At 37.9% G+C, this 27,717-nt stretch overlaps 1 protein-coding gene across 1 annotated transcript; it reads left to right on the top strand.

Annotated features, from left to right (window-relative positions):
- LOC119784413 lies at window positions 1–27,717 on the top strand. The gene is made up of 39 exons (XM_038286454.1): window positions 1–35; window positions 118–258; window positions 700–785; window positions 2,385–2,408; window positions 2,619–2,902; window positions 3,559–3,753; window positions 3,841–3,875; window positions 4,207–4,359; window positions 4,457–4,582; window positions 6,718–6,756; window positions 6,933–7,058; window positions 7,139–7,259; window positions 10,600–10,761; window positions 10,842–10,876; window positions 10,998–11,162; window positions 11,249–11,383; window positions 11,799–11,837; window positions 11,922–12,062; window positions 12,179–12,252; window positions 12,347–12,370; window positions 12,629–13,236; window positions 13,374–13,544; window positions 13,635–13,669; window positions 15,936–16,085; window positions 16,199–16,327; window positions 16,485–16,523; window positions 16,667–16,801; window positions 16,876–17,002; window positions 18,465–18,641; window positions 19,666–19,700; window positions 20,314–20,475; window positions 20,574–20,708; window positions 21,272–21,310; window positions 21,396–21,536; window positions 21,784–21,872; window positions 21,983–22,006; window positions 22,122–22,422; window positions 23,838–24,042; window positions 26,577–27,717. Exons 1-39 carry the CDS (start codon window positions 3–5, stop codon window positions 26,705–26,707), a joined length of 4,971 nt encoding a protein of 1,656 aa, XP_038142382.1. The 5' UTR covers window positions 1–2; the 3' UTR covers window positions 26,708–27,717.

Raw genomic sequence — 27,717 nt, 5'->3', positions numbered from 1 at the left:
TGATGTACACAACTCTGATGAAATGGAGCAATGGTGTAAGTATTTTATTTTTTTTTAATATACCATCGGTTGATTTAAAAGTATGTGCTTTAACAACTCCTGGTTTTGTGTTTTCAGTATGCTCCATGCCCTAAGATGCTGGAGATGCGGCTGCTGTGCTTGGAGATTTATGAAACTCGCGTGGATCTCATTAAGAGTGTCATAAAAGAAGTAGCCGGCATGGCCAGTTTTGCCAGCTTCCTGCCGCTCTCCAACAGGGTACAACAACACAATACATGCATTCCTTTCATTGAGAGGATCATTGTTTTAGAGCTTTATATTTAACTAAAGCACCAAGATAAATCCACTTTTAATTGCTTTTCAAACTAAATGTTTTTTACTATTGTGATTTATCAGTCAAGTTGAAATAGGCAGACTTTTTAGAATGTTTGCTGATTAAAAAGTGACGTTTTTAACAAGCAGCAAGAGGATAATTTGAATCCAATCAAGCAAAACGAATTGTTATCATACTGGTGAATTATTGCTGTTTAGGTAACGGTATGCAGGGTGAAACACTTAGTAGTGAAGAACGCAAAGACATGCAATTACCCAGGTTTCTGTTACAATTGTTTGGTTTATAACAAAAAAAATGCTAAGTTTAGCATGATTGTACTCAGAAAATGAAAAAGAATAATGCATGATTTAAATTTCTTCTGTTAGATATGCATTGAGTTGGCTCCACCCAGCAGCATCGCATCGGTTCTGGAAAAGATTAAGATGAGAAAGGAATCATCCAAGAATTTTTGGTAGGTTTGTCAGTAAACTAAGGATTTGAAATCAACAATAATGAGCAAATATATTTCTAGGAACTGAATTGTGGTGCAAGGAAATGGGTCTGGATATTTCTACAGCAGCTTTTGGGACGTTTCCGTTCTGCTAAAAATAGCTGAGGAAGTTGACGCTAGTTTTGTTAAAAGACCTGTTTCACATTTTACGGCACATAGAGCTTTATTGCATCAAACATATCAGGTGGCCCAAGCTCACATCTCATCGTTTATGGTTATATATATATATATATATATATATATATATATATATATATATACACACTTATAGCTGCTTTTTCCCATTTTTTCCCCCATTCATTTCTGCATTTACATCTCCCATTAATTTAAGCTGCTTATTTGTTTTCCATCTCTTTAACCTATCTATTGATATCAGCTTTTTCCTATTTACCTGCCAATCAGGGTGTAAATTAGGTGATCCTAAATAAAAATGGAAGAAACAAAAGGTGGGAATCAGAACTAGTCCACTGAGCAATGAAAGAAGTTGATTCAGTCTATCAGTATCTTCATTTTACATCAGATTTATGGGTGAATCCATGTGACTACACCTGGTTGGTACAGAAAAGCGCCAACACTAGGTAGGGAATATTAACGAATGCTAGCTTGTGGTACAATTATTTATTATTTAATATTATTATTTTGAATTCAATTCAGTTCTGTTTATTTACATAGCACCAATTCACAATAAATGTCATTTTAAGGCACTTTACAGAGACAATTCAACCACATCATGCAGTCAGATTGGTTCAAAGTTTTCCATCTAAGGAAATCGACTCATTGACTTGTTAGTTATGATAATATTTATGTTGTAAAACATAAAAGACTCCACTTAACTATCATTATAGGAATAGCCTTAGTTACGGTGTACAGAAATGTTTTAAGTTGCTACTAATGGAAAAGAGCCACTAGAATCTACTGGGAGCTAAATGGTAACATCCTGATGTCAGATATGACAGGCTAGGTCTGGGCAAGAAAACATAAATAAAAAAAATGAATTTAACTTTTATTCATCTCATAATGGAGAAATGAACTCTGCATTAAACCGTCCCCTTGGGGAGCGGTGGGCTGCCACTGTGCAGCGCAGGGTGAGCAATGTAGGGTTAAAGGTCTTGCTCAGAGAGTCAGAGTGGCAGTCTGTGGGGGTGGGTTTTGAACTCACAACCTCAGTATTCCAAGCCCTTTGCCCTAACCAGCTGGCCGCCACTTCCCACATTACCCATATCAAATAAATAGAAAATGCATTTTATGGAATCATCTATAATATCAGTGAACTCTAATTGAGACCCATGGCATTCTGGGAGATGTAGGCAGAGGGAAAGACTTAGCCGCTCACCCCTGCAAGGCCAAGCTGGTAGTAGGGTTCACCTCATCTTAAAGGTTATGTTTTTCTAAGGTTTGAAGTACAATTTAAGTTCCTCCTTTTCCCCTGGTTCTTATATTTTAAAATACCTGATCATTGATTGTTTGTATGAAAAAAATAAAGCATAGGAATACTTTTATCTGGGGGAAACAGAAATGGTAATCGTGGATGTAAACCACCTCTATGTTTTACTTCGACAGGTGCAAGGTTGGACGTGTTGAGTGGTAAGTATGGTCATAATTGAATGTGCTTGTGAAGAAAAAGACATTTGCAATGATGCCAGTGAGAAATCTGGCTTTTAAAAACATTTAATTTTCTTTTTGCTGAAAGTTTTTTTTTTTCCCTTTTAAAGAAAATCTTAATAGACACAAAGATTCTATAATACTTTGTTTTGTGGGCCTACTGTATGCAAACATAATTTTTTTATATTTTAGTGTGATTGATCTCAAGAAGCGTCTGAGCGAGGCTAGTGAGATCAAGATAAACCTTGAAACGGACGCATCAGGACTCAACACTGAACCTCCAGCCTTGGAAACAGAAAAACATCTGATGCCATGTGAGGAGGATGGTGCTTCTGCTGCCCCAGCAGCCATCACTGAATCTGCAATGCCTGAAACTAAATCAGAACTCAGCAACAAACTACCTGAACCTCCCAAAGCTGAAATCGCCTCAACATCAGAAGAAAGTCAGCCCTGTGAGAACAGTCTCATTGTAGCAGGTAAGTCTGTCTCATATCTAACGGTTTGGTGACGCTTTGAGAATTGAGGTTGTTTATGTAGTTTAATGAGGTTGTTTGCCAGATCCCAGAATAAATACTTTCTCGGGAGTAAAAGGAAGAAAGCATTAATTTTATTTCATAAAAAATGAAGTTGATGTCAAATCTAGATGAGAAATTTAGCAGGAAAAGGTATAACAATAATACTGTTCAGAAGGTCATGAATGCATCGAAGTAAGCAGAGGGATTAGGTTTAGATATCCTAGTTTGAGTCTTTTTTTTTTCACTTTTGTTGTCGTTTCTCCTCCAGATATCACCTTATTGTTATGAGAGATTTAGTTTCTCAGGGACACGCTGAAGCCATGATTAAAACAGTTTTCCACCCCAGCAGGGTCAGGGTGTCTTGATTCAGAAGAAAAATCTGGGTTTCTCTCAGTTTAGCTGTGGATCTCTGACGATCCTGTTGTTGTTTTAAGTCCAGTCAAGAATAAAGAAAAGGAATGTGTTTAGTTTTATCCAAACAAATATTAGCATTTGCTGCTACTACAATGTTAACAAGTCTTTAAATAAACATCACGAAAGGCTATTAAAAGAAACACAAAGATGTAATCAGTTTTCTGCAACAACAGTTAAAAAGTTTTTGTTTTCCTTTTTTTAAGTTCCTGATAAGAAGAGCCAAACCAGTCCAGAGTCAGGATCTGTCAGCAGTGTTTCAGTAGAGTCCGCTGAGGCCTCTTCATCTGTCAGAACTGAGGCAACAGCTCAGGAACTGGTCCAAAAGGAGGCGGATGGTTTAGACTTCTGTCTGACTCCTGGAGAGAGGATAGGAAGCCTGCTGCATCCTCAGAAAATCTGTATGAAATCTTTACAATATTTTTAAATATCTGGCCTTTATATCTATTGCATGAATCCTGACTGTGGTTTCATTGTTTTTTTTACAGGCTGTTTTCCCCATCATGTCATCATGTCTCCAAAAGTAAGTTGTTCAGCCTCCTGAGCTGTAGTTTGAGGGCCTGATCTTTAGAGAATCACATATATTAATGGTAGTGTGTTTGCCTTCATGAATATGCAGAACATATGCTGATAATCAGATCATGCAAAATACCGGGAGGAGGATATGCAAAAAAAAAAAACAAAAAAAAAAACTCACCTCTAGCGTAATACAGGTAGTTACAGGATTTATATAGTAGGAATAATTTAGTCATCCTGCTGGCAAAAGTGTCTGTGTTAATTGGTGGCTGGAGGCATTGGTGCAATGACACTCAGAGCTTTCCAACCCAAGCTAATCTTAACTTTTCTTTTATCAGATTTTTTCATTTCAGACAAGACTTTTACTGATAACCAACCTGCCACAGTACCAGGATGGCTGCTACACTGAGAGCGGCATCAGCAATCTGCTTTGCAAATTTGGGTTTCAATATGAGGAGAAAAACATGTATGTGATTCCTCAGGCCCGCATGGTAAGCAGTAGTATGAACCTTAGAGGGATCGTTCAATAGACTGATTATTTCCATCTTAAATGTTCATTTGTTTTTGTTGTCATTTTTTTCCCCCCAGGCTTTTGTTCTTATGCCCTGTTATCGTAAAGCAAGAGAAGCCTTTTTGGCTGCAAAAGATGGCTTGAGTCTCAATGGATCTAAGCTTGGTGTGGAGATCATCAGCAACGGGATTATTATGATACCTGTAAGTGGGCTCAAAAAGACTGAATTCGATTTTATCATTATTTATAGGTTATCACAAATCAATAAGAACTGCAATAAAAATTGTGTTCGCTTTTTAAAAGGGATTCATTATTGAAATAAGTTCAAATAAGTTTTGTTTTGCATCAGGGTATAAAGATTTCTTATATTTCATTTCCATTTCACTGAATTTAAAGAAATCACAATTGGATCCTCTGATGTTTTTCCAATAATATTGGCAATTTATTCAGCAGTTGTAGTAGTATAAGTAGTATACAGTTCGGTGTAAAAAAAAAAAGTGTGATGAAATTTGAAAGGGGATTGCAGTCAAATTTAAAATAGTCCAAATGTCATCTCAAAGCAATAAGCAAGAAAAAAAAACAACTAACCAAATAAAAAATTTCTACACATACATTTTTTAATACTAAAGCAACTAATTCTAAATAAATGTTGACTAATATGGTTTTGAGGCTTCTTCTCTTAACATCCCGGAAACTTAAATCATGTCTGACCGTTTCTACATCCAAGGAATAGCAGTATAATCAAAGCTGATTAAAGTTAAAATTAACTTTTTTTTGCTGGTTGGTACACTGCTGTTAAATTTCAATGTGGGAATAATTCTCTGTTACGCATGCGTATTAGAGCAATGCAGGGCGGATTGTAGGATCAGAGGTTTAGGGCTGCTGATCATCCAGGGAGCTGTCTGGACGGGCAGCACATCTTATCTGAGACTTTCTTATTTTTTCTTTCTGTGTTTTTGTCTGCTTGGACGCGCTGCACCGAAACTTACCTGGCTTTTCCTGACCTAAAACCTTGCTCCTCTCCTTCCCCTTGAACACCTCTCCCTCTTTGGACTTGCAATCCTAAAATGGATTGTATTTAAAATGTGATTGACAGTTTAGACACACTCCACACCATAAAGAAAAGGGTAAATTCACTACAGTAATTCTAATAACAGGAATCGTACAAAATTATGATTTGATAAATTGAAATATTGATTTTGATTATGTGATATTAAAAAAAACAGTCCCAGAATGCTCATGAACATTTCACCAACAAACATCAACAGGAGTACAAATCTGATTGCAATACCTGATTGCATTGATTCCCTCAGCATTTTAATTTAGGATCTCTATCATGCAGGTTTACCTGTGTTTTTTTTTTTTTTTTTTTTTGTTATTAATATTTCTGTTGAACCAAAATTAATGGCACTATTTTTATTGATTTCTTTTTGCCATTTCTCTGGCAGATGATTTATTTCCATCTTTAATGGGAGAGTATATATAATTTTAGTATTTTTTTTATCCAAGTTCTGTATAGTTTTTAGACCCTCTATTTACTATGTTTTTTTTTTACTTTTTTCAATTTAAAAGGGCAAACAGTATAAAAAAAAAAATATATAATCAAACATATTTAATTGGTGCTATGATTCACTTTAAGGGTGCTTCAGCAAACCCAAAAATGGTCTAAAAACGCTTATGGAGCAATGTATGCCGATCTGACAGAGTATGCTGTTCTGACAGAACTCTAGCAGTGCTGGAAATCCCCACTGAAAGCTCTCTAAGAGGCCAGTCTGTGGCTGGAAGTGAATATAATGCATTTCTAAGGTTTGTGGTAAATACTACAAGTACCAGAATATAAAATCAAAAATTTTTATCAGCAATATTTAACATTTCTAGTAAATGTAGGTATTGCTTCATCATTACACTGCTTCATTTTAGTTCATTAAAAAAAGTGTTGTGAATATTTCAGAGCTCGCTCTCATTCCCTTATACATTACAATCCACTCTCCTGACTTTTTTTTTTTTAAACCTTTGGAGTTCAACTTTATATATATTATTTTTCATATGCTGACAGCTCTGCAGAAGTGATCACAGCTTGCATTTAGTGTCTATCTCCTCAAAAAAACTGCTGGATCAGCTTTTCTGATTAGTTGATGCTTTGTCAAGCTGCAAAAGTATAGTTTTTTTTAACTCCAGCGTCGCATGGCTTCGGCATTCAGATGCAGACATTTTCGGTGCTGCTAATCAGAATTTTACCAAGTGAGGAACAAATGGCTGTTCTGTTACTCTGTAAAATAAAATATTAGGCAGTGAGCTCCTGCTAACCATGGGGACTTTATTCTCTTCTCCTTTTCAGTTCGGATTTTATAAATCCCTGATGTTAACAATCAACAATGTAAGTAACTCCACCTTTACATCTGGCATAAATTAGGTTTCTAGATTAAATATGTTTACATTATAAATATGGTTACTGAAAAGTTCATTTCTTAATTATTCTCTTCAATCATCCCTGTTTGTTTAAAAATGGTAAATATGATCAAATATTAAACTAAATGTGTTTGTTTTGCGCAGCCAGTGCAAAACGATGGGAGCAGTACGATCTACATCCACAACATCACAATGAAGGAGACCAGGGAGCTCAGAGAAACACTAAGGAAAATGGACTCTGTTAAAAACTTCCTTCCTCTGCTCAACAAGGTAGAAACAAAAGCTTCTATGAGCGCATTTGTCATTTTGAGCGTAAAATTCTTTTGGTTTGACTCTGTTTTCGGTTTCAGGTGTTTATTGAGTTCAAGTCTGCTCTTGATGCTGATTTGTTCGGAATTCGGTTCAGCCTTCTAAAGAATCGCCCGCCACATAACATCTACAGGATGAAACTTTCCAAAACATCATCATCACGTAAGGCTGATGTTTAAATACAGTTATATTTACAGTATTACTGTAAGATTCATCATTAAAAAAAATACTTCTCAACTACTTTTAACTACTGGTATATTACTGATATATATAAATAATATTATATATAAATGAAATATTCAAAGTATCAAACCTACTAAAATACAGACGGTACCTCCAACAACTATAGAAATAAAAGAACTGATAAAAAAAAATAGATCCAATAAAATCTAGATGTGCTCTCTTCGTCCTCTGGCATGGGAGCTGGCTCGGAGCTCATCTGCCTTTTACAGCTACTTTTTTTGTCTCTACTTCTGTCTCCTTGAACCCCAGTCGGGCTCGGCAGATGACAGGTTCTGTTTGAGGTTTCTTCCTGTTAAAAGGGAGTTTTTCCTCTCCACTGTCGCTACAAGCATGCTTAGTGTGAGGGATTGCATCCGAGTCAATGAGTCGATGCAATCAACTGGTTTTCCACAGATAGAAAATTTTGAATGAATCTGACTGGATGATCTGGTTGAACTGTAAAGTGCCTTGAGATGACATGTGTTGTGAATTGGCGCTATAGAAATAAAATGAATTAAACTGAATTAAGGCAGGCACCATAAAACATTAGTGGACTACAAAGGTTAAAATAATAAACAAAGACATTAAAATAGACAAGTGTTGGATATACATGTGAACAGAACCGGTTTGTTTTTAACCACAGTTTGACTGTTTTCTTGAATGTCAGATAGTTCTCACAGTTTCTAATATGAGCTGCTAGTTTGCTGCTTGACTGTGTGAATAGAATATAATAATAGCAATAAAAGCAACAACATTCAACTCTGCATTCGTTAGGGAGAAGTGGGCTGCCATTTTGCGGCGTCCAGGGGAGTGGGGCTTGAACTCTAAGCCTCTGGGAACCAAGCGGAATGCCCTCAGCACTAGGCTGCCACTCCCCCTGTGCATCTGATGGACACCCACCTTTTGGCTAAATGTGCAGGAATCAGCGTTTGAAATCAAAGGGGCTAATTTCATTTAGCATTTTTCACAGTTTTTATGGCACTAGTGGCTCGTTTTTTTCGACAGTAGCCTGACAGGAAATGGGGTATGAGAGAGGGAGAGACATGCGGGAAAGGACCACAGGCCAGATTTGAACCCCAGTCACCCGCGTCGAGTCAGAATCAGAATCAAGTTTATTGGCAAGTAGGTTTGCACTTACAAGGAATTTGACTTGGTGTTGTTGGTGCAGACAAAAAACAAAACAAAATAACAAAATAAGATAGAATATATATATATATATATATATACACACACAGAAGCTATATACAAACAGTAGACTGTGCGTTAATGTAACGCAGAAATCCTGAATGGGGGAGAGAAACATTGTCCAGTGTCACGGGCGGGTCTTGGCCTTGTTGATAAGGCCGATAGCAGATGGGAAAAAACTGTTTTTGTGACGGGAGGTTCTGGTCCTGATGGACCGCAGCCTCCTGCCAGAGGGAAGTGTCTGAAATAATCAGTGACTGGGGTGCGAGGGATCAGCCACAATCTTCCCTGCACGCCTCAAAGTCCTGGAGGCGTGCAGCTCCTGGAGAGATGGGAGGTTGCAGCCAATCACCTTCTCTGCAGACCGGATGACACGCTGCAATCTGCTCTTCTACTGAGACCTCCGTACATGGGTCGTGTGCGCCAACCACTGCACCACCTGCACGCCCCATTTAGCACAAACGTATGCTAGCAGCAGGCACGAAGGAGAACAAATGCTCAGAATTCACTCATTTTGACAGTTATTTGCTGCATTAAAGCTGCTGAACTGATTAAGAAACTATGTCTAACTCCTACAGACCTGAAATAAAGAGCTGATTAAGCCCCGTCTTTCATTACAAGCTCTTATTGCTGCAAGCCAACAAGCTAATGGGAGCTAGCGTTCTTCTTTGTTCCGACTGCTGAATATAGAGCTCCCCCTACAGGTTTACTGAGGGACAGTTGGGCTCTGTAGTCCGAAAAATAAAAACGTGACAGTTCTAAAAAAGCCAGATAGCTGTTGAAATCTATAATAGTTTGCCTTATTGTTTTCTTTTATGCATTTACTTATTTTCAGTTTGAAATATGTGTTCATTAGTGCTTCTTATCCAAATTTAAAAATTGCTGATCCATCACACCAGTTCTGCTCTCCACTCACTTATATAAAGTTGAATTGAGTGACATGCTTCAATCTTTGCTGTGACTCAACTGAAACCCTGTTTTAATGAAATTGATGCTTTAACTGTTAGAGGCGCCACTTCTTAAAGGAATAGTACACCCAAAACATGATTAGCCTTCATTTTCTACTCACCCCCATGCTGAACAACACTCTGGAGTACTTTTTTGATATCTCAAATGCATCTGGAGATCTGGGAGGCTTCTTGCTGTCTGCTGACATTCAAATAATGGAGGTACCCAGCGCCCAAGGCAGAAAGGTCCATAAAAGTCCACAAAAAACGTGTCAATATTCCTCCATACTGCTCGTCCAATGTATTCCAAGTGTCCTGAGTGGGTAGCATCCAGAATTTACTCGAAACAAAGTCATTTAGAATGTTTTTAGAGCTTTAACAGTAGTGTATAGGATTTCCTGAAAGCGCGCGCCCGCACGTTCACGACGCTACGGGAGCCGGCAGACCAAACCAGATGAAAGTGCGCATTCAGCGTCTGCTCTGCCCATAATGCAAGCGTAGAAGAAGAAATGTGCTGTTTACCTGTGCAAACAAAGAAACAACAAAAGAAAAATGTCTGAGGACTTCAGTGTTGAGGAAGAGCATGAGTTCTTTGCCGAGCTGAATGCGCACTTTCATCCGGTTTGGTCTGCCGCGGTTTCCGTAGACTCGTGAACGCGCTTTTAGGAAATCCTATACACTACTGTTTATGCTCTAAAAACATTCTAAATGACTTCGTTTCGAGTAAATTCTGGATGCTACCCACTCAGGACACTTGGAATACATTGGACGAGCAGTATGGAGGAATATTGACACGTTTTTTGTGGACTTTTATGGACCTTTCTGCCTCGGGCACAATAGACCTCCATTATTTGAATGTCAGCAGACAGCAAGAAGCCTCCCAGATCTCCAGATGCATTTGAGATATCAAAAAAGTACTCCAGAGTGTTGTTCAGCATGGGGGTGAGTAGAAAATGAAGGCTAATCATGTTTTGGGTGTACTATTCCTTTAAGTCTGCTGACTTGGTTATACAAGCTAAACCAAAAGGTGACTGAGAATAAAAGTATGAGGTTCTGGAGGTTTTAATAGGATTTTAGTGTCTTTTTTCTTCATATATTCAGATATATTTGAAATAAATTGTTGCTTTAGCTTGTTTTTCTATACACAGCACCACGGCTAGCTATACCAGACCTCAGAGATTTGGTTGTTGGACCAGTCCTCCCTCTGACTGATGATGGCGTTCCAGAGGGCAGCACGGCGCCATTTTTTATCACCATGGCAACTGCTCCCTTTCTCTTCCCCACAACGTTTCTTTGCTACATCATTCCAAGTAAGAGAAACATTTGGAAACCAAACAATATTACAAATGGAGCTGGAGACGTAACCTGACATTGTGTGCCTGTCTGCTAGAATTTAGGACGATCAGTACGGAGGAGGACCTGTCGGTAAGAGGATTTACATGTTTTGTTTTTAATTTAAAGGGTAAATGTACCGGGATTTAATTTAAATATGTTTCACATACGTTTGAGTTCAATAAAATTTTGTTTTCAACTTTTCGTCATGTAGACATCGGAGTCAGTGGCCTCAAAGTTCTCCACTGTTATGTTGACGGGTTTACCTGAAGCCAACTTCAAACACCAGGATGTCGCTAAGCTGGTGTGGGAATATCTTCCTCAGCAGGATCTTCAGACTCTGTTCTACAGCATCGTGGTTCTACCTCTGCAAAGAAGGGTAAATGACTCATGGTGCATAAACTGAGATATTCTCCAGTTTAACTGTTTCATGACTGTGTTGAATTTTTTTTTTTCCACTTCAAGGCTTTTGTGTTCTTCAACCACTGGCAGTCATGCCAAGGTTTTGTCAAAGATTTCATGAAAAAGCAATTTTCCCTGAGAGGAAGCAAGCTGCACATCCACCTGGTCTTAGAGGACATGCATCCTGGATCCAGTGAGGTATGGTGATCTTAGAAGTTGGGAACTCAGGGTTTATGGTTTTTTTTCAATGAAATTAATAGTTTCATCCTGGGATTGTATCATTTTTATGTGATTGTTTTTAATGAAAAAGTTGTTGCTACAACCTTAACTCTATCAGTAGCAATCTAAGAAGGCTAACTAGACTAGCAACCAAAGTCAATTAGAACAGTTTATAAAGATAACCAAAGGGCTCCCCATCATTTTGTAGCAGAAAGAGGTGATTCCCTCACACCCCCCTGCAGAAATGTATTAGAAATAAAGCATTTCATTACATGTTATATCTATCCCAAATTCCATGCATATAATTATCTTAAATGTAAAATGGTTTTAGGATGCAGGGTGTTCAATATTATATGATGATTACAATCATTTTGTTGGTTGTTGTTTTTTGCAGGACACAATGTACCAGACTCTGATGAAATGGAGCAATGCTGTAAGTTAAAGTTCACTCTGTGCATATTTTAAATTGTTTGAATGCCTGATTTCTTTAAATAAAGTAACTTTTTTTTTTTTAAAGCACGTCCCAGAGCTCCAGTGTCTGCAGGAGCGGCTGGTGTGTGTTGAGCTCTCTGAGACCTCTGTAGACCTCATCAACTGCATCCTAAAAGCAGTGGCCAACATCTCTCCCATTGTCAACTTCCTGTCACTTGCTAACAGGGTAGGACAGCAGAAACAAGAGACAGCTCCTACAAAGCATGCAATTTAATTCTAGGGCCAAAAACATATGTTAAAAAAAAAATATCATAATCTTTTTTTTGTATTTATTTGTTTCAGTTATGCATCGAGATGGCTGAATCTAGTGGAGTAAACCTGGTGGTTTCAAGGCTACCAGATGCAGCTAAAGCCTGGTATGTTGTTCTCTTTAATATTTAATCTCTGAAAGGAAATTAGTTATTTACAATATTCATCAACTTACTGATCTTTTCTTTTACCACAATATAGGAATAATGTTCCACGTGTTGAATCGTGAGTATTGATAAAAATTTGCTTCAAAAATGACATCCTTAAAAGTCTTAATATTTGAACTGTTAAACTCTATACTTCATATTTATGCCTTTTAATGAAAATATAACACTTTTCTGAGCTTGAAGCCTTAGTGTATTAATAAGGGTAGAATTTATACCCTACTTCTTCCCTTACTGAAACAAAACTGAGTGTTTATTTACCTAAACAAAAAGTGTTTTATTCTGTTTTTATGTAATCTGTGTCTTCTTTTAATTTCAGTGTGAGTAGCCTAAAACAGCGTCTGAAAGACTGTGGCGGGACTAAACTAGGTCTTGATCTGGACACCAAAGACATCAATGCTAAAACTTCAGCTACAAAGAGTGGACCGTCTCCTAATGCTCCTATTGAAAAACAAACCCTACCTACTGTTCAAGGAGATCTGATGACTGAGAATTTGGCTACAAATGGATCTGGATCAGAGGAAAAGATCAAAAACTCTGAGCCCAATGTTCAGAGGGACATTTCACCAAACAGTCTGGATTCCTGTGGGAAAGATGGAGGATCAACAGTGGTTGAAAGAGAGACGACTGAAAGTAGAAATGAGAAATGTCCTGAGAAGAACCAACAGGTTCCAAATGTTTATGTTGAGAATGTAGCTGAATCCAAAGGAGGAGAAACTGCAGATGAAAAACCCACAGAGAGTCCGATACCAAGCGGCACAGTTCAGACTGAGGCATCTAAACCTCCAAATGATCCACATCATAGCCCAGAGACCAACTCAGAAACCCAGCAGAGCTCTGTGGAAGAAGCTCCTGCACAGGTCCAGAGCAGCATGAAGCTGAAGCCAGAAGATCTGAAGACCAAAACCAACATTTCAGCAAACTCTGGTATTTCTGGCTGCAGGCTGCTGTTTCATTCCCAGAATGTTATTCTGGAGCTAAAGAGAGAACATTACTTTTATTTCATTTGAATTAGTTTTATGGGAAATGGTCTTAATCATCTGTTTAATGTTATTTTTCTTTAGATCTTATGGAGAATCAGAAGAAACCAGCATCTTCTGCAGAGATTGAAGCGAAGATGAAATCCTCAGCAGTAGAGAGAGAATCAGAGCCCACTGCTGCAGCCCCTTCAAATGAAGCGTCTGCTCTGACTCCTGGAGAGAAGATGCAGCAGTTTTTGAAACCATCTGTGCTCCGTATGAAATAACTGCATATAAAGATCAGAAATACATGCATCAGCCGCCATATTTCTTTGCCTTCTTATTGATTTTTGGTTTTCCTCTCAGGTCAGTTTGATATCAAGACCATCTTGTCCCCTGCGGTAAGTTTGTCACTGAGGATTTATAAACTCTTATTTCTTCTGTGAAAGTTGATTTTAAAACAAACTTTTAGATTTAAATTTTGAAAGATCTGGATTTAAAGGTGTTCTAGTTTAATGCTATAAAAGACATTTAGATAGGATTCTTTTTATTTTTAATGGTAATATTTTGTAATATGAGAAATAACACTTGCAATAAGGCAGGTTCTTATTAACAAAATTCTAAAGACAAGCATAATATAACAATTTGCAAATTTAAACTGATACACTGGTGTGAGGAAAATTCCAAAAAAGTAAAAAAACAATCCTCTGGACTTTGTTTCCAAGTTTAAAGACGTTTTGCTTCCCATCTAGGAATCTTTTTCAAATCAAAAAGTCAGAATTGGTGTTGAGTTCAAAGCTTTATATAGTAGGCCAGAAATAATGATAATAATAACGTGAGGGAAATAATTTCCCAGGCAGAGACCAATAAATAGAGACGCCTTTTTTCTAGAGAAACCAGGACGGGTAAAAATATTAGAAAATAACCTCTTTTGGAAGTAGTAGTTTCTGACTATTCATTTTTATACAGTTTTAAAGTAAATAGATTTTAAATATAAATGCAGAACCGTCGCCTCCTTGAAGATTGAGACAATAAGGTTGAAGTGTAGAGATCAAACCAGTAGATCTGGAATAAAAGTTGTTAGAAATCTGTGGTGGTGGGAATTTAAAACTTTGGATATTTTTCCAGTTTTAGATTAGAGATAGTGTTGCTTAAAGGTTTTGTGGAGGATTTTCCGAATTAAAAAAAAATAAAAATGTGCGTGCGAGAACATGCACGAGCCCATTTCTCCTCGTGCACGCTCTGTTTAGAGGTTGCTTTTCTCATAGCTCGTACATTCTTATTGTCCCCAAACATCCACCCTAACCCCAAAATCCCTCCATCACTATATAGAGCAGGGACTATATGGTGGACTTTATACTGAACTCAGTTAACTGAGCGTTCGAACAGGTGATCACTGCTTTTTGCTCCCCGCTGGTCATTTTACTCCTCCTCCACTGTGAGGTGCCTGTGCCATCTGTATTATTATTGGCCGCCGTCGGGTAGCGGCAGCCTATGGCGAGTGACAGCAAATCCCATAATGATTTGTGAGGAGAGCTTTCCGCACAAAGCATTCTGGGATATTTCTGCCTCCTCTGAGGCCTTTCTTTTCTACTCATACACTTCATAGACACTTTTTCTCTTATGACCCTCGGCCATTTTCAAAGAACGGCGGAGAGAAAGGTGAGCTTCAATGACTGGCTTAAACCGTAGCTCACAACACATATGAGGCTGAAAGTGCGCAGAAAACGATAGCTAACGGGACGAGCACGTACGACGGCGTTACGTAAACATATCACCAGAAGGATCGCAGGTGACCTCACCCACCCCGCCCGCAATGTCTTCACCCTGCTGCACTACTTGCACCATTCACACTACTGTTTGCATATTTAAATATTTTTATATCTTAGGTTTTTATTTCTATTTTTATTTTTATGCTATGGTTAATTATATTTTATATTTTATTATGCACCGTGGGGTTGAGAGGACTGAAATTTCCTCTGTGTTGTATGTTTACCATGTAGCACATTTGACAATAAAGTTGAGTTGAGTTGAGAATCATTGACAATTAGGAAGACCACATATTTAGATGATCCACCCAGAAATGAAAAATCATCCTCTATACCTTTAAGTCGTTATCTGTGAAACTTACAGGCTTTTATCACTAATATAGGCTTTTAAAATAAGCTCTAAAATGAAGTCCCAGTGGTCACAAATGTCAAGATTTTATGTCTAGTCTCTAGAACTTATAGTTTAGCAGCATTTTGGAAAATAAATTCAAGAGTTTTAATCTTTTTTAATTTGTGTATTTTTGTTTTGTCCATTTTCCTCTTCTGTGAGTGGTTATTCTTGTAGATAATTCTTTCCACTATGTTTCATTTTTTCGCCTAAATTATGCTGATTTCTATCTTTTCCTTGTAATAAGTGTTGTTCATTTGTGGCCTAGTGATTAATGCAGCTGCTAAATGACCTCATAGTTGAGACAGATTTCCTCTTCCGGTGGAAGCAGTGATAATCAATCAATCACATATCCTGCTCAGGTTCAGCCTGGGTCTGCTTTTCCCCCCATATTCTTCACTTTTTCTTGTTCTTTTTTAATCTTTTAAACATGACTTTCCTGCACCAACATCTCAGCAGAGATAATTGTTCTTATTTGTTCTAAACTTTCCCATTATGTATCATCTGCAGTTCTTGTCTTTCAAAATTATCCTTGCGATAAGTCGCCTTCCACCGTACCACAACGAGTGTTACACCGAAGCAGACGTCATCAGTCTGCTTAAGGGGTTTGGAATCAGTTGTAAAAGAGATCAACTCTTCATCGTTCCTCAGTCGCAAATGGTCAGTAGAAAACTCCAGTTTTTTTTATTAGTTGCACCTAAGGTCCTGCTTCAGGTTCGAAGATGTTTTGTTGTAGATTATTGAAGAAATTGAGCTTATTTTTTTGTTTTTAGGCTTTTTTCATCTCCCCAAATGTGAAAGAGGTGCAACATTTCTTCCAAGTGTTGCCGTGGACAAACATCGTCTTCAAAGGGTCCAAACTTTTTTTCCACGTCATCAGAGGCCTTGCCTCAATGAGTTTGGCAAGTTTCTCTGAAGCTCTGTTTTCCTATTGGCATCGCTTTAAGAATAGATTGATTATTCCTGACAGAGAAGATCATTGGTGTCATTTAATGAGCATTTTTAGCACCAAAAAAAAATCACATTTTAATTCAAGTTTGTCTTGTTTTCTTTTTCCAGTTTAAGTTTTATGGATTTCTGATGTCCTTCGCTCACCCTGTAAGTATTTAGCTTTTTAACTGACTTATTACATTCTTTTTTCTTTTCATTTATTCACATTGATGCAAGGTAGCTATTTTGTTTTTTTGGCTATTTAATCCAGAAAATAATTTAATCTGTGAGCATTTCTTATGATCAACCAGCAAAAACAGCAGATGACGTACGACACAAGAAATATCGTTTTTTTTAACAACATGTCGCCGAGCAAAGCCAAAGGTCTGCCAGAAGCTTTGAAAAGAGTTGTGCGAGTGAGAAATTACCTACCACTGCTCTCCAAGGTAACGACGCACACACTGGCAGCCCTGAAGACGAGGATGTCCAAGCTTTGTCATAACTTTGTGTTTTATTCCAGGCTTTTGTTCATTGTGAAAACGCTTCGGATGCCAATCGACTGGCAGTTTGGTACATGTCCTGGAAAGGTCCCAGTTCTCCTAATGGTCAGCAGACAAAGAAAAATGAAATGTTGAATTCTCCGAAAGGTGAGTTAGGCTCCTTATACACCAGATAAGCTCATTCCAACTCCTGTGCTTCTGCTTCTCTTCCTTCTTGGATGCTTTTTTTAACTCTCAAACTGTAAATATTTATCCAAACTTATGAAAAAGTTTAATTAAAAACAACGTAAAATATCTGGGTGTTAATTTCAATAATAAACTGGACTGAACCAACCGGTGAGAAAGGCCGTTTCTGTCCAGGGCTGCCCTCTGGACTCAATGGAGGAAGTGAGGCTGAGAGGTGGGGTCTGTCCAAGCTTACATCCACCATGGATGACACCTTCCACTCTCTGCACCAGTCTGTAAAAGGAGTTGAGCAGCTCTTTTACACCGAAATCCCACATCCTCCGTGACCGCGCCGTTCTGCTTCAGACTGCCTGCGCAAAGCCTAAAGCCTCCGCGGTTATTCCTGTGTTGCTCGTTCCGACTTCCTTGGAGCTCCAAAAGGGCATGCGCTATATTGTTTTTAAAATAAAATGGAGCAACACATGCGAAAATAAATGCGGAATTTAAAATCCCCATCAGCTTCCAGCTTATGTGCACTTTCTGCCCAAATATTTTCTTTTTGTTGTGTATTTTTGTTACAGTGATAACTAGATCAAATTTGGCTTGTATGAATGTTTTGTCTCTACTTCCAAACTCAGCATCTCTTCATTCATGCTGACTGCAATAAAAACTTTCTTTTCAAGATGTGAGAGACGTTCTTCGAAGCTGTTGTGACTGGTTTTGAAGAAACTTTCAAGCCTCTCAGTTTGCAGTCAATCATTAAATTAAACAGTCATAGTTTTTGGGAATGTATAAGAATTATGCTCTAATTTGTAGTTACGAATCCATCGTTAATATATTTTAATTTGAGAAACGGGATCTTCTCGCCGTTCTTTTTCCTGTTTGCTGCGATTGCAATTGCGGATCTTGACCTGGCCGGCTCGGCTCCGTATTTTGACGGTGACTGAGGGAGAAGAAGTACGTAGACGGTGGATGTGTTCTCAATGATTAACATGATGTACGTGGGTGGGGTTGAGGATGTGGAATCTGGGGGTTTGCCAAAGATGTGTACAACCGGTTTATAAAAAGGAGCGCTGCTCCACTTATCCGGAATAACCTTCCAGAAAACTATAAAATTGCTGAAACCCTAAATTGCTTTTTAATCTTTCTTACAGCGGTCTTTCATTTTGCTGTGGAAAAATTCATTTCTCATCAATCTTTCTTTTATTTTATTATTCATTTAATGTATTGATTTCTTATAATGCAATGTATAGATATCGTTGTTTTTCTCTTATGTTTCTTTTTCTAAAGTCTTGCTACTGAAATGTGCTTTACAATTAAACTTGCTGTGCCTCATTGAAAAACATGTAGACTGAAAGTTCACAATCAACATTTTCTGAGCCCCCCCCTGTTTGCAGCTGTAGCTGTAGACGTATATCTACATTTACATCTTGTGTTTGTGCAGAGCCGACTCCAGCAGCAGTGGCAGCTTCGCCTCTCAGGGAGGACATCTCAACCGGAGCCAGCGTCCAGAGGAAAGACCCATTGCCCATTCCAGAGGGAAGCGAGGGCCCTTTCTGGAATACCACAAAAACAAGTCCTTACGTGCTTCAAACTGCATCTCCTTATTTCAACATCCCAGGTAAAACAAGCACAACATTTCATTTCTAAGTGAGGTTCAGGTGTTAAACTGTCAGTTATCTTGTCGATCTGATGCATTTAGTTGTTTGAGTCCTGATCAGGGTCTTAGACAGTTCCTGGACTAGAAAAGGAGCAATAGATTAAATGCTAGTCCGTTATTAAATAACAAGTTTCCCTTTGAAACTGTTGTCTGAGATTCACATATCCAGTGCAAATACAGCTCAAATACAAAATAAACCCTAAACCTTCTTATCTTCTGTCTAAAAATGGCTCCCGAAGTGGCCACCAGAAGATCTTAATGTAACTGGAGGAGACCAATTCTGAGTGTATGGTTAAAAAAATATTTTTTAGCAATTTAGTCAAGAGATCCTAAACATCAAACTAGCTGCAGGTTTTATTCAAAGGCCCGAAAACCTGCTAATAATTATTTGAATGTACAATTGAAGTAAAACGGTGCAAATTTTTAGAATGCAGATGAATGTATGAAGTAAATAGGTACCGTAGTATAACAATGCATTTGTTATTAAATAAAGATGATTTGTAACCAATAAATCTGATCATTTATGCTGGAGGAAGAGATTCTGAAACATGGAAACAGCAACTTGCACAGAGACCTAGAAATGCAAACAGTTTAGTTTATTTGTTTATTTCTCACTGTAGCAGGGAACATTTATTTTAGTTTCACTTCCAGACCTTCTATTTCACTGCTTGCTAAGCGGCTGTGGGGAGATCTTTAAGCCACATGGTAAAAAATCTGTCAGAAAAGATCTCCTACTGTACCTTTAATTCGCTGGAATAATTGAAATGTTGACAATATCAGTGTTTTAAATACCTTTGATCTCACTCTGATAATGTTCTCTCCCTTTCTAAAGACTTTTAATGAAACTCTTTATTTTAGTTTTCTGTGTTTTCTCTACTTGTTACAGAACTACGAAAGAGAATGACCTCTGCCTTGTTATTTCAGTTCATATTAGCTGTAAATCATGTTGATATGAAGAGTAAACTGGCTTTGTTTTCACCCCTAGCTTATCAGACCGTCAATAAGAAGACGTATATGGAGGTATGTAGGGTTTTTTTTTCTTCCTATTATAAGCAAAATTCTACTCTTCTATTTACTATGCAATAAATTGGCTATTTTTGTAAAAAAAAAAAAAAAGTCTTGTAACTTGAAAATCTTATTTCCTTAGACTATAAGCCTCTACTTTTTTCCCCACACTTTGAACCATGCAGCCTATACCAAGTTGCAGCTTTATTGTGGATTTTTCCTAACACCAGGGGGTGGAAATCGATGTTTGAAAACAAAGAAAGGGCTAATTTCAGTTAGCACAAGGATATGCTATAGCAACAGGCACAGCAGAAAATAAATGTCCCAAATTCACACATCTTACATTTATTTGCCACATGAAAGCTGTTGAATCAATGAGGAGACACTGTGCAACTCCTGCAGAGATGAAAAAGGTTTGGTGGGAGACAGTTCAGTAGATATCAGCGCTTGTAGTCCGATGTTCTTTACATATGTACTTTTCCAAGTTTTAAAGAAAACTTGTGTGGCTTATAGTGAGGTGCGCTCTATAGTACCAAAAATACGGTCAAAAATATTTTCTTTTTGTTTTTTATCTTCAAGCCTGTACCAATTTTCAGTACATAAAAAATTAACATTTTTATTCCTGTAGATTTCTAAGCAACATTTGAAGTTCCCCATCATCATGTTGACGGGGTTTCCAAATAAAACCTACACACAAGAGGATGTGGCTTTGCTGGTGTGGAAGTATTTCCCTGAACAGAACCTTCACACTCTCTACAACAATGTTGTGGTTTTACCACTCCAGAGAAGGGTATGGAGCTGCAGCAATGTTTTCCCCATTTTTTTCCCAGGTTTAAAAAAAAAATGCTTCAATGCGTCCTGATTCTTCAAATCTTTTTTATTTTGCAGGCTTTTGTGTTTTTCAGCAGCAGCGACGATTGCCAAAGATTTCTTCGAGATCAGAACACAAATCCAGTTTATTTAAAAGACTTTATTCCTAAGATTCATTTAGTCTTGGAGGATATTCACCTTGGATCCAGTGAGGTGAGGGATTTACATTGAACTTGTGGCTGTTTTCCATCAGTAACTGCTATTACTACCTGGATATAGGATGGGTCGTCATGGTAATCAAGGATTGCTTCAGGATGTTGCATTAACTCGAGCCTAAACATTCCCTTAGATGTGAAAAGATGTGCTTGCACTGTTGTAGACAATAAAATATATGTACTGTCTACTTACGGTTAGTGATTGATTTAAACGGCTGATCAGACTAAAAGAAAGAAGTCATGTAATCAAAAAGAAGAACTGTACGCTACGTTGTTGTGGGAACAACATGCGTACTCGGGTCAGCCTCCCACATAGAGAAAAACTTCCTCCCAAATACAATCAGAATATTCTAACTTAGATGTTTACGTGAGACATTGTTAGTCCCATCAGCAGTTTATTCTTGTCACTTTTGTCCATGTTGCATTATTTTGTTTTTAACAACATAAGACCATTTGTTCATGCTCTTATGTTGCATTTTAGGCTCCTATTTCTATTATTTTAAAGTTCGTAATTGTATATAAAATGCAGTGAACGTTAAAAACTGAATGCTGTTGTTCCAGGTGTCCATGTTTAGGACTCTGATGCAATGGAGCAATATTGTGAGTCACATTTCACTTTTTTCCCTGTTATCTATGCATTATTTTCCTTTTTTGAATTAAAACCAAATTCCTTGTTGTTTTCCAGCTTGTTCCAGATCTGAAGTCTTTGGAGGAGCGGCTGCTCTGTGTGGAGGTTTCAGGGACAAACCAGGAGATTGCAATGATGGTGATGAAGAAAGTGGCGACATTGGCTAGTTTTGCCAGCTTCCTGCCGCTCGCCAACAGGGTACGATAAATAGCAGAAATGAGCTCAAATTAAAATATTAAGTAAAATATCTTATTTTATATGTAGTTATTGTACATTTCACTTTTGGACAATCAATAGTTTTGACTGAGAGCGGTACTCATGGTGTGCAAAAAAAGGCCAATAACCAAATGAAAAGCTTTACAGTGCATTCAGTGGAGGTTTACGTTATAATTTCTTTCTTTTCTCACTCATTTGTTTGCTGCACCCTCTACTGTTGATCTAACAGATTTACATCGAGATGGCAGAGTCCAGCGGAGTATTAAAGGTGATGCAAAACTTATCCGTGTGCAAAATGTCTGAGCAGCATGAAGCTTGGTAGGTTTGGGAACTTCATTCATAACAGTCGGCCATTAGATAAAAATGAAAGATTGTCATTTTTCTAAGAATGTGTCTTTGTCTTTCTTCTTTTCCCCCTAATGTTTCAGGAGGCAGGTTGGACGCATTGAACGGTGAGAATTTCTTTCATGGTCAAACTTTTCAGCCATTGTGTCTCTAGGATTAAACTTTTTTACTGGATGATCTAAAAATAGTGAATATTTTCCCTGATATTTGTTTTTATTATAGTTTATTAAGTCGAAAGGAGCGTCTGAAGGAGTGTCAGAAGACTGCAGTGAACCTTGAGCGTGACGCCATCAGTGTCTCTACAGAGGCCGCATCGCTGAGAGCTCCATCAGAGTCGCCTCAGCTGGCGTGCAGACGGATGGAAGAGGAAGCAGCAGCCAGTGCTGATCTTCCAAACCCAAGTTTGCTTCCATCAGATAAAGAACCAGAAAGTCCTCAGTTTGACTTGGCTTCTTTGAATAAACTAAAAACCATCATTCTTCAATTCAAACATCAACGAGAGAGCTCCACTCTGAGCAAGCAGGTGATTTTATTCTATATTTATTTTTACTATATATGTATATATTTTACAAAAAAAGGGGAGATAAACCCTGTACTCTGCAACCTGTGGCTCCTAGTTTACCACGGTGCAATTAACTTAATAAAGCCCCTGTCACACCTTCATGATTTATCCAGCCTGACATCCCATAATCTTCTAAAACGCTCGCATACACTGAACTTTTCATGTATTTCTTCCAATTTTGGGTGTATAGATAGATTATTCATAACAAGTCCAGAACTTTTGTCCTGCAACAGCCTAACTTATGCATAACGCATGGCAGCCTAAATCACATGAAATGATGCTCAAGCAAGTGTCCTGAGGGACGCAGTAATGCGCCTCGAGGAGTCGGCCTACATAAAAATATTTATTTGATTGTTGTATTAACTTAGCTGCTGTTTACCGCCCGCTAAAAGAAAAATTAAATGTAAAGAAAAATAATGTTTGCAGTCGCAGCAGATTCAGCGTCATGTCTGCTAGGAAGTTTGTTGGTCATGGCCATGGACGCAGGGAGGATCCATCACACTCACCTTCTTGCTCACCCCACAAACTGGAACTGGAGTCCAATTGATGAGATCATGCTGATGTTGGAGGACAGCAAATATGTATTCCCGTGTCAGCCTTGCCGGATCCTTCATCTCTTGTCTGCTCACCATGAAGTCTGGAGGAGTACTCACGGTTTCCTCCTGTAGACCCCCTTTTATACCAAAACGCTGCAATACGCCACTAAATGGTAGCGGTACTTCAAAAAAAAGTCTGGAACACGTCAAATTCATTGATATGCGTTGGAGAAAAGCTTTTGATAAGTTACACATATGTTATGCACAAGTTACTGATAGGTTTTAGATAAGATAGATACAACGACTTATGAGTAACTTACACTTAACAAATGTCAACAATCAGATAACTTACCTGTAACGTATGGCCCATGTATGGCTTCCCCTGGCATACTTCGGAAAATTATATCATGCTCTGAATTTCTCGACGTACTTGCCGCATGTCAACGTGTGCCAGCGTGCTCATAATTTGTAGAAAACGTACCTATAACTTCAATCAATTCAATTCAATTTACTGTTATATTTGCAAAGGATTATACATTTTTATGGGTTTGAAGATTTGTTGAATTTACAATTTCTTTATTTTCTTTATAAAGACATTTTACCATTAAAACAAATCTAAAACTTTCATTCAAAAACCAACGAAAATGTCTTTTTTAGTTAGATATTAAACATATTTCTATAAGATTCATTCTTTTAAAAAAACGGCGAAGAGGGTAAAATTTACTTTTTGCAATGTAAAGGCCGCTCACCACTAGATATGTTGGAGCATATTTAAGCAATAATATTTTTTATATTGGAGGTTAACTCTAAGTTCCTGATCTTTCTCATATATTTCTCTAGATTTCCACTGAAGAAAGAAGCGACTCTGAAAGCTCCTCCTCCTCTGAGCAGACCAACAAAGAAATGAAGAATTCACATTCATCATCTTTAAGAGGAGATAACCCAGAGTATAGTAAAAACTGCAAGACCTCCAACTCATTTTCTCTGTCAGCAAACAGCAGCTCCTCATCTTCTTCAAAACCCGCTAAACCTTTGGCATCCTCAGGTGAGAAAGATCAATCAGAAGAGAGGGATTCCTCACAGAGAACAACCTCAAACCTCAAAGGTCAACATACCGGTTTAAATGCATCATCTGCAAAGACTTATCTGTCGGTTCATAATGAGGCGGACCTTACTGTGCCTGCAGTACCAAAGCCTAACCAACAGGTGTGATCAGAGAGCTGCACTGTAAAAAATCTGACAGGAAAAAAAAACGGACACTTCCAGACACAGTTAAGTCTAAAAATCTCAAACTAATCTGTCCTTTTGTGTAGATTGCAGTAAAGATTTCCCCTAATCTTGGTCAAAATGTATTAAATCTTTGAAGTTATAGACAACAGTGAGCATCCGCTTAAAAAAATATTCAAACAGTGTCTTCAGTCAGAGGCTTGTCCAGATGTGGTGCATGACAGACCACTACAGAAGATCCTTCCTGCCTACAGCTATTAACACCTAAAACACCTGGGCTCAATCCCAAACTGACCCCTAAACCCCTACCCTTCGTTTGCGCATCACAAGCGGAGGGTCTGCCAAATTAAGTGCCATCCCAAATCCCCTAGTGGGTAGAGTGAGTGGACCGTTCAGCCCTTAAATAGCAAGTGCATCAGAATTTGGCAGCAGGTGTAACAGCAGCCTGGTGGGAGAGGAAACACGTTCCGCCAAATGTAAATCGTGCTGGTTGGCTGCATCTTTGTCACACTGACAGAAAATCATAAGTTAGTACATGAAAAAAAAAATGTAAGTAATTCCAAAATGGAAGGTCCTCTTTGAAATGGTTGTATTTGACCGTATACATTTGTTTTAAGAAAGGGGCAAATGTTTAATGTTGCGTTAACCTACGCCACAGAGCTACAGCCACACACGGGGCACCACTGTGTTGCCATAGCAACGGCTGCTTCCCTTTACCGTTGGAGGGAAGAAGATGTCTCTTTCTAGTTTATACCCCTCCCCTCTTCAAACAAACCTCCTTCCACAGCAGCAGTGAGAGTTCACTGGGAGTGACACTTAATAGTTAAGGCAGTTTTTCAAGGCACCCTGCTCTGCATGTTTTGGATGTTTCTGTGCTTCAGCACACCTGATTCAGATGATTGCAGTTCTGCAAAGCCTGATAATCTGCTATCAACTGATAACAGGTGTGTGAAAGCTGGGAAACATACAACATGCAGGGCAGGGTGCCTTGAGGACCAGGGTTAAGGGTTAGTGCCTAGGGGGCGGTTTGGGATTCAGTCCTGGATAAATAATTAACCTATAAGTCACTGCAACTTTTAATTACCTGTTAAAAACCTTATTAAAATAATGTGTTTTGGTGTTTCAATTGAACTGAAAAAGCTCAGGAGGAAGATTTGGACAAATTGAGCTGAGAACATCAAGTTTTTTCTTGTTTGAGAAAATAAACGTTAGCTGTGTTGGAAAATAAACAAGCTGATGCTAGCTCTGTGTTGCAGATATAGTAATTTACAGGAAGCTGGAGAAGCAGCAGAAACATCTCTTCATGTCCTTAAACATTTGGAATATTTTTAGATGTTTTTATAGCACTTTGTAGCCTTATTAAATGTTAAAGAAAAACAAAAATGTATTTCCTTCAAGCCTGTGTAAAGGAAAGTTAAGTAACTTACCTATAATGCAAAAGAAAACGGACAATAATTTCCTGCAGCTGTGAGTTAAAGGAAGCTGGAAGAGCAGCGGCTGTATTGTTTTGGTCATTAGAAACCCTCCTGAGTTAGATTATAACTGCTGGGATGAAGAGAGTTGGCTTTTTAAAAACAAATAAATTTTAGCTTTTAAGGGACATCTCGATCTGATATTGATATCTCAGGAAATTAATACAAATATGCTATTTTTAACATCTAAACTATTGGAAAGCAGGTAAAAACTCTTTTGCCTCGTTTAAAGTTTATGAAATTCTCCTCTTCTTGCGAAATGTTCTCATCCCTAATCTATAGTTATTGCGCATGGTACCAAATAATGATTGCACATTAGTTATTCCACAAGTTATTGCAGTTCAAGTAAAGTGATGGCAGCAGGGATAAATGACCTGCGGTAGCACTCCTTTTTGTAAACCGGGTTTAAAAGTCTTTCACTAAAGGAGCTGCTCAGCTGCTCTTTGAATAAAAGCAGTAAATTTGTTCAGGTAGGAGCTTTACACAAGTAAGAGAGATTTGCTCATAAGCAAGATAACAGTCTGTCTCTTTAATGAGGTAAGAGCAGGACAGAAACAAATCATCAGCAATAATAATCGGAAATATCCACCTTCTGTTTTCATATAAGCTAGCTCTGCGTCATTAACAGTTAGATGTCCTAACCTTTAGCAGCCAACAGATAGTAGTTAGTTGTCAATGTTAGTATGCATATTTTTAAATTTTTTTTACAATGTCGGTAAATATTCAAATTTGAGGTAATATTTGAGATTATGCACGCAGGTGTTGCAGATAGCTATTGGTATTAAAGTTTTAATCATGAAGTTTATTTGTGGAAATGTTCCTTTATATTAGAATTAATTCTACTTTTTTCTTACCTACCTAACAGCTTCTTCCTCTTCAGGTCGACTGACTCGTTCATCATCATCATCATCAGCTGCTAAGACGTCTGTAGAAACTAAGAAGTCACAGGAAAAGGAACCAAAACCCACAGACACCTGGAAGGGGACAGAGGTCAGAGGTCAGCACAGCTGAAACCCCAAATTCAAGACTGGAAAAAGAGGCGGTGGTCTGTGAGGACGCTGTTAAAGACCAATCTGATGCAAAAGGACCTTTTATACCAACGACCACGTCCGCCAAACGAGATCAGACCAATGAGGACAAAACGGCGTCTAATACAACAGCTGCCGCCGTGAGAACTACGAGACAAAAAAGAAAAATAACTGAGAGAGACTCTTTAGTTGAAAGAAAAGATGAGACTCCAACAAAGAAGAAAACTATCTGAGGAGGATTATTTTAAACAGAACGCAGAGAAAACAGAAGAAACTAAAGACGTCAAACCAGTCAGACGTGACAAGAAACCACATTAGCACCTTTTTTGCCTTCAGGACAATCTTACCTTTGCACACAGATTTTCTTTTACCGTTCTTGAAAAAACATTTCATTCATAAGCGGAAAATGGTTTTCTATGTATATTTTATGTGTATAATTAAGGCAGTGATGTACAAATTCATGGTTTCTCTGGGTTTTTTTTATTTTTTCTCCAGCATGCGAAATCATTTTTATCTTTTTTCATTTCTTCTGTCAGTTTTATTGGAACCAGAGTCTTTCTTTTAGATTAAAATATACCTTTAAAAAAAAAAAAAAAAAAAAACTTATATTTTTTGTGTTTTTAAAAAGCTAACCCTGAAGCACACGGCTATATAAACACTAGACAGTTGGGAAAATGCTGGGAAACAATTTTGCTCTGCATTATACATCAGCTTCCCTACATGTGATGTCACTTATAATGAACTAGTTGTTAAATTGCTAAAGATTGTTAAAATACTACTCTTTTTTTTTTTTTTTTTTGTGACCTAGCCTCTAAAAGTTAACTAAACATTATCAAATGTAATTATCCTTTAACCTCATTGTTTTGAACATGTTTCAGTTAGTTTTTCACAGCTCATAAATTTCTTTGAAATGCAGCCAATCAAGGTCACATGAGTTCTGTATTTTTAGGTCAGTTTGTTCTTTATCTTATAAAAACATGCAGGCAACTGGAA

The sequence above is a fragment of the Cyprinodon tularosa genome, unplaced genomic scaffold, assembly GCF_016077235.1.
Source record: "Cyprinodon tularosa strain WSP-4 unplaced genomic scaffold, ASM1607723v1 ctg225, whole genome shotgun sequence".
NCBI classification, from domain to species: domain Eukaryota; kingdom Metazoa; phylum Chordata; class Actinopteri; order Cyprinodontiformes; family Cyprinodontidae; genus Cyprinodon; species Cyprinodon tularosa.
Note: the sequence above shows the minus strand (reverse complement) of the source record. Positions and strands in the feature narration are given on the sequence as shown.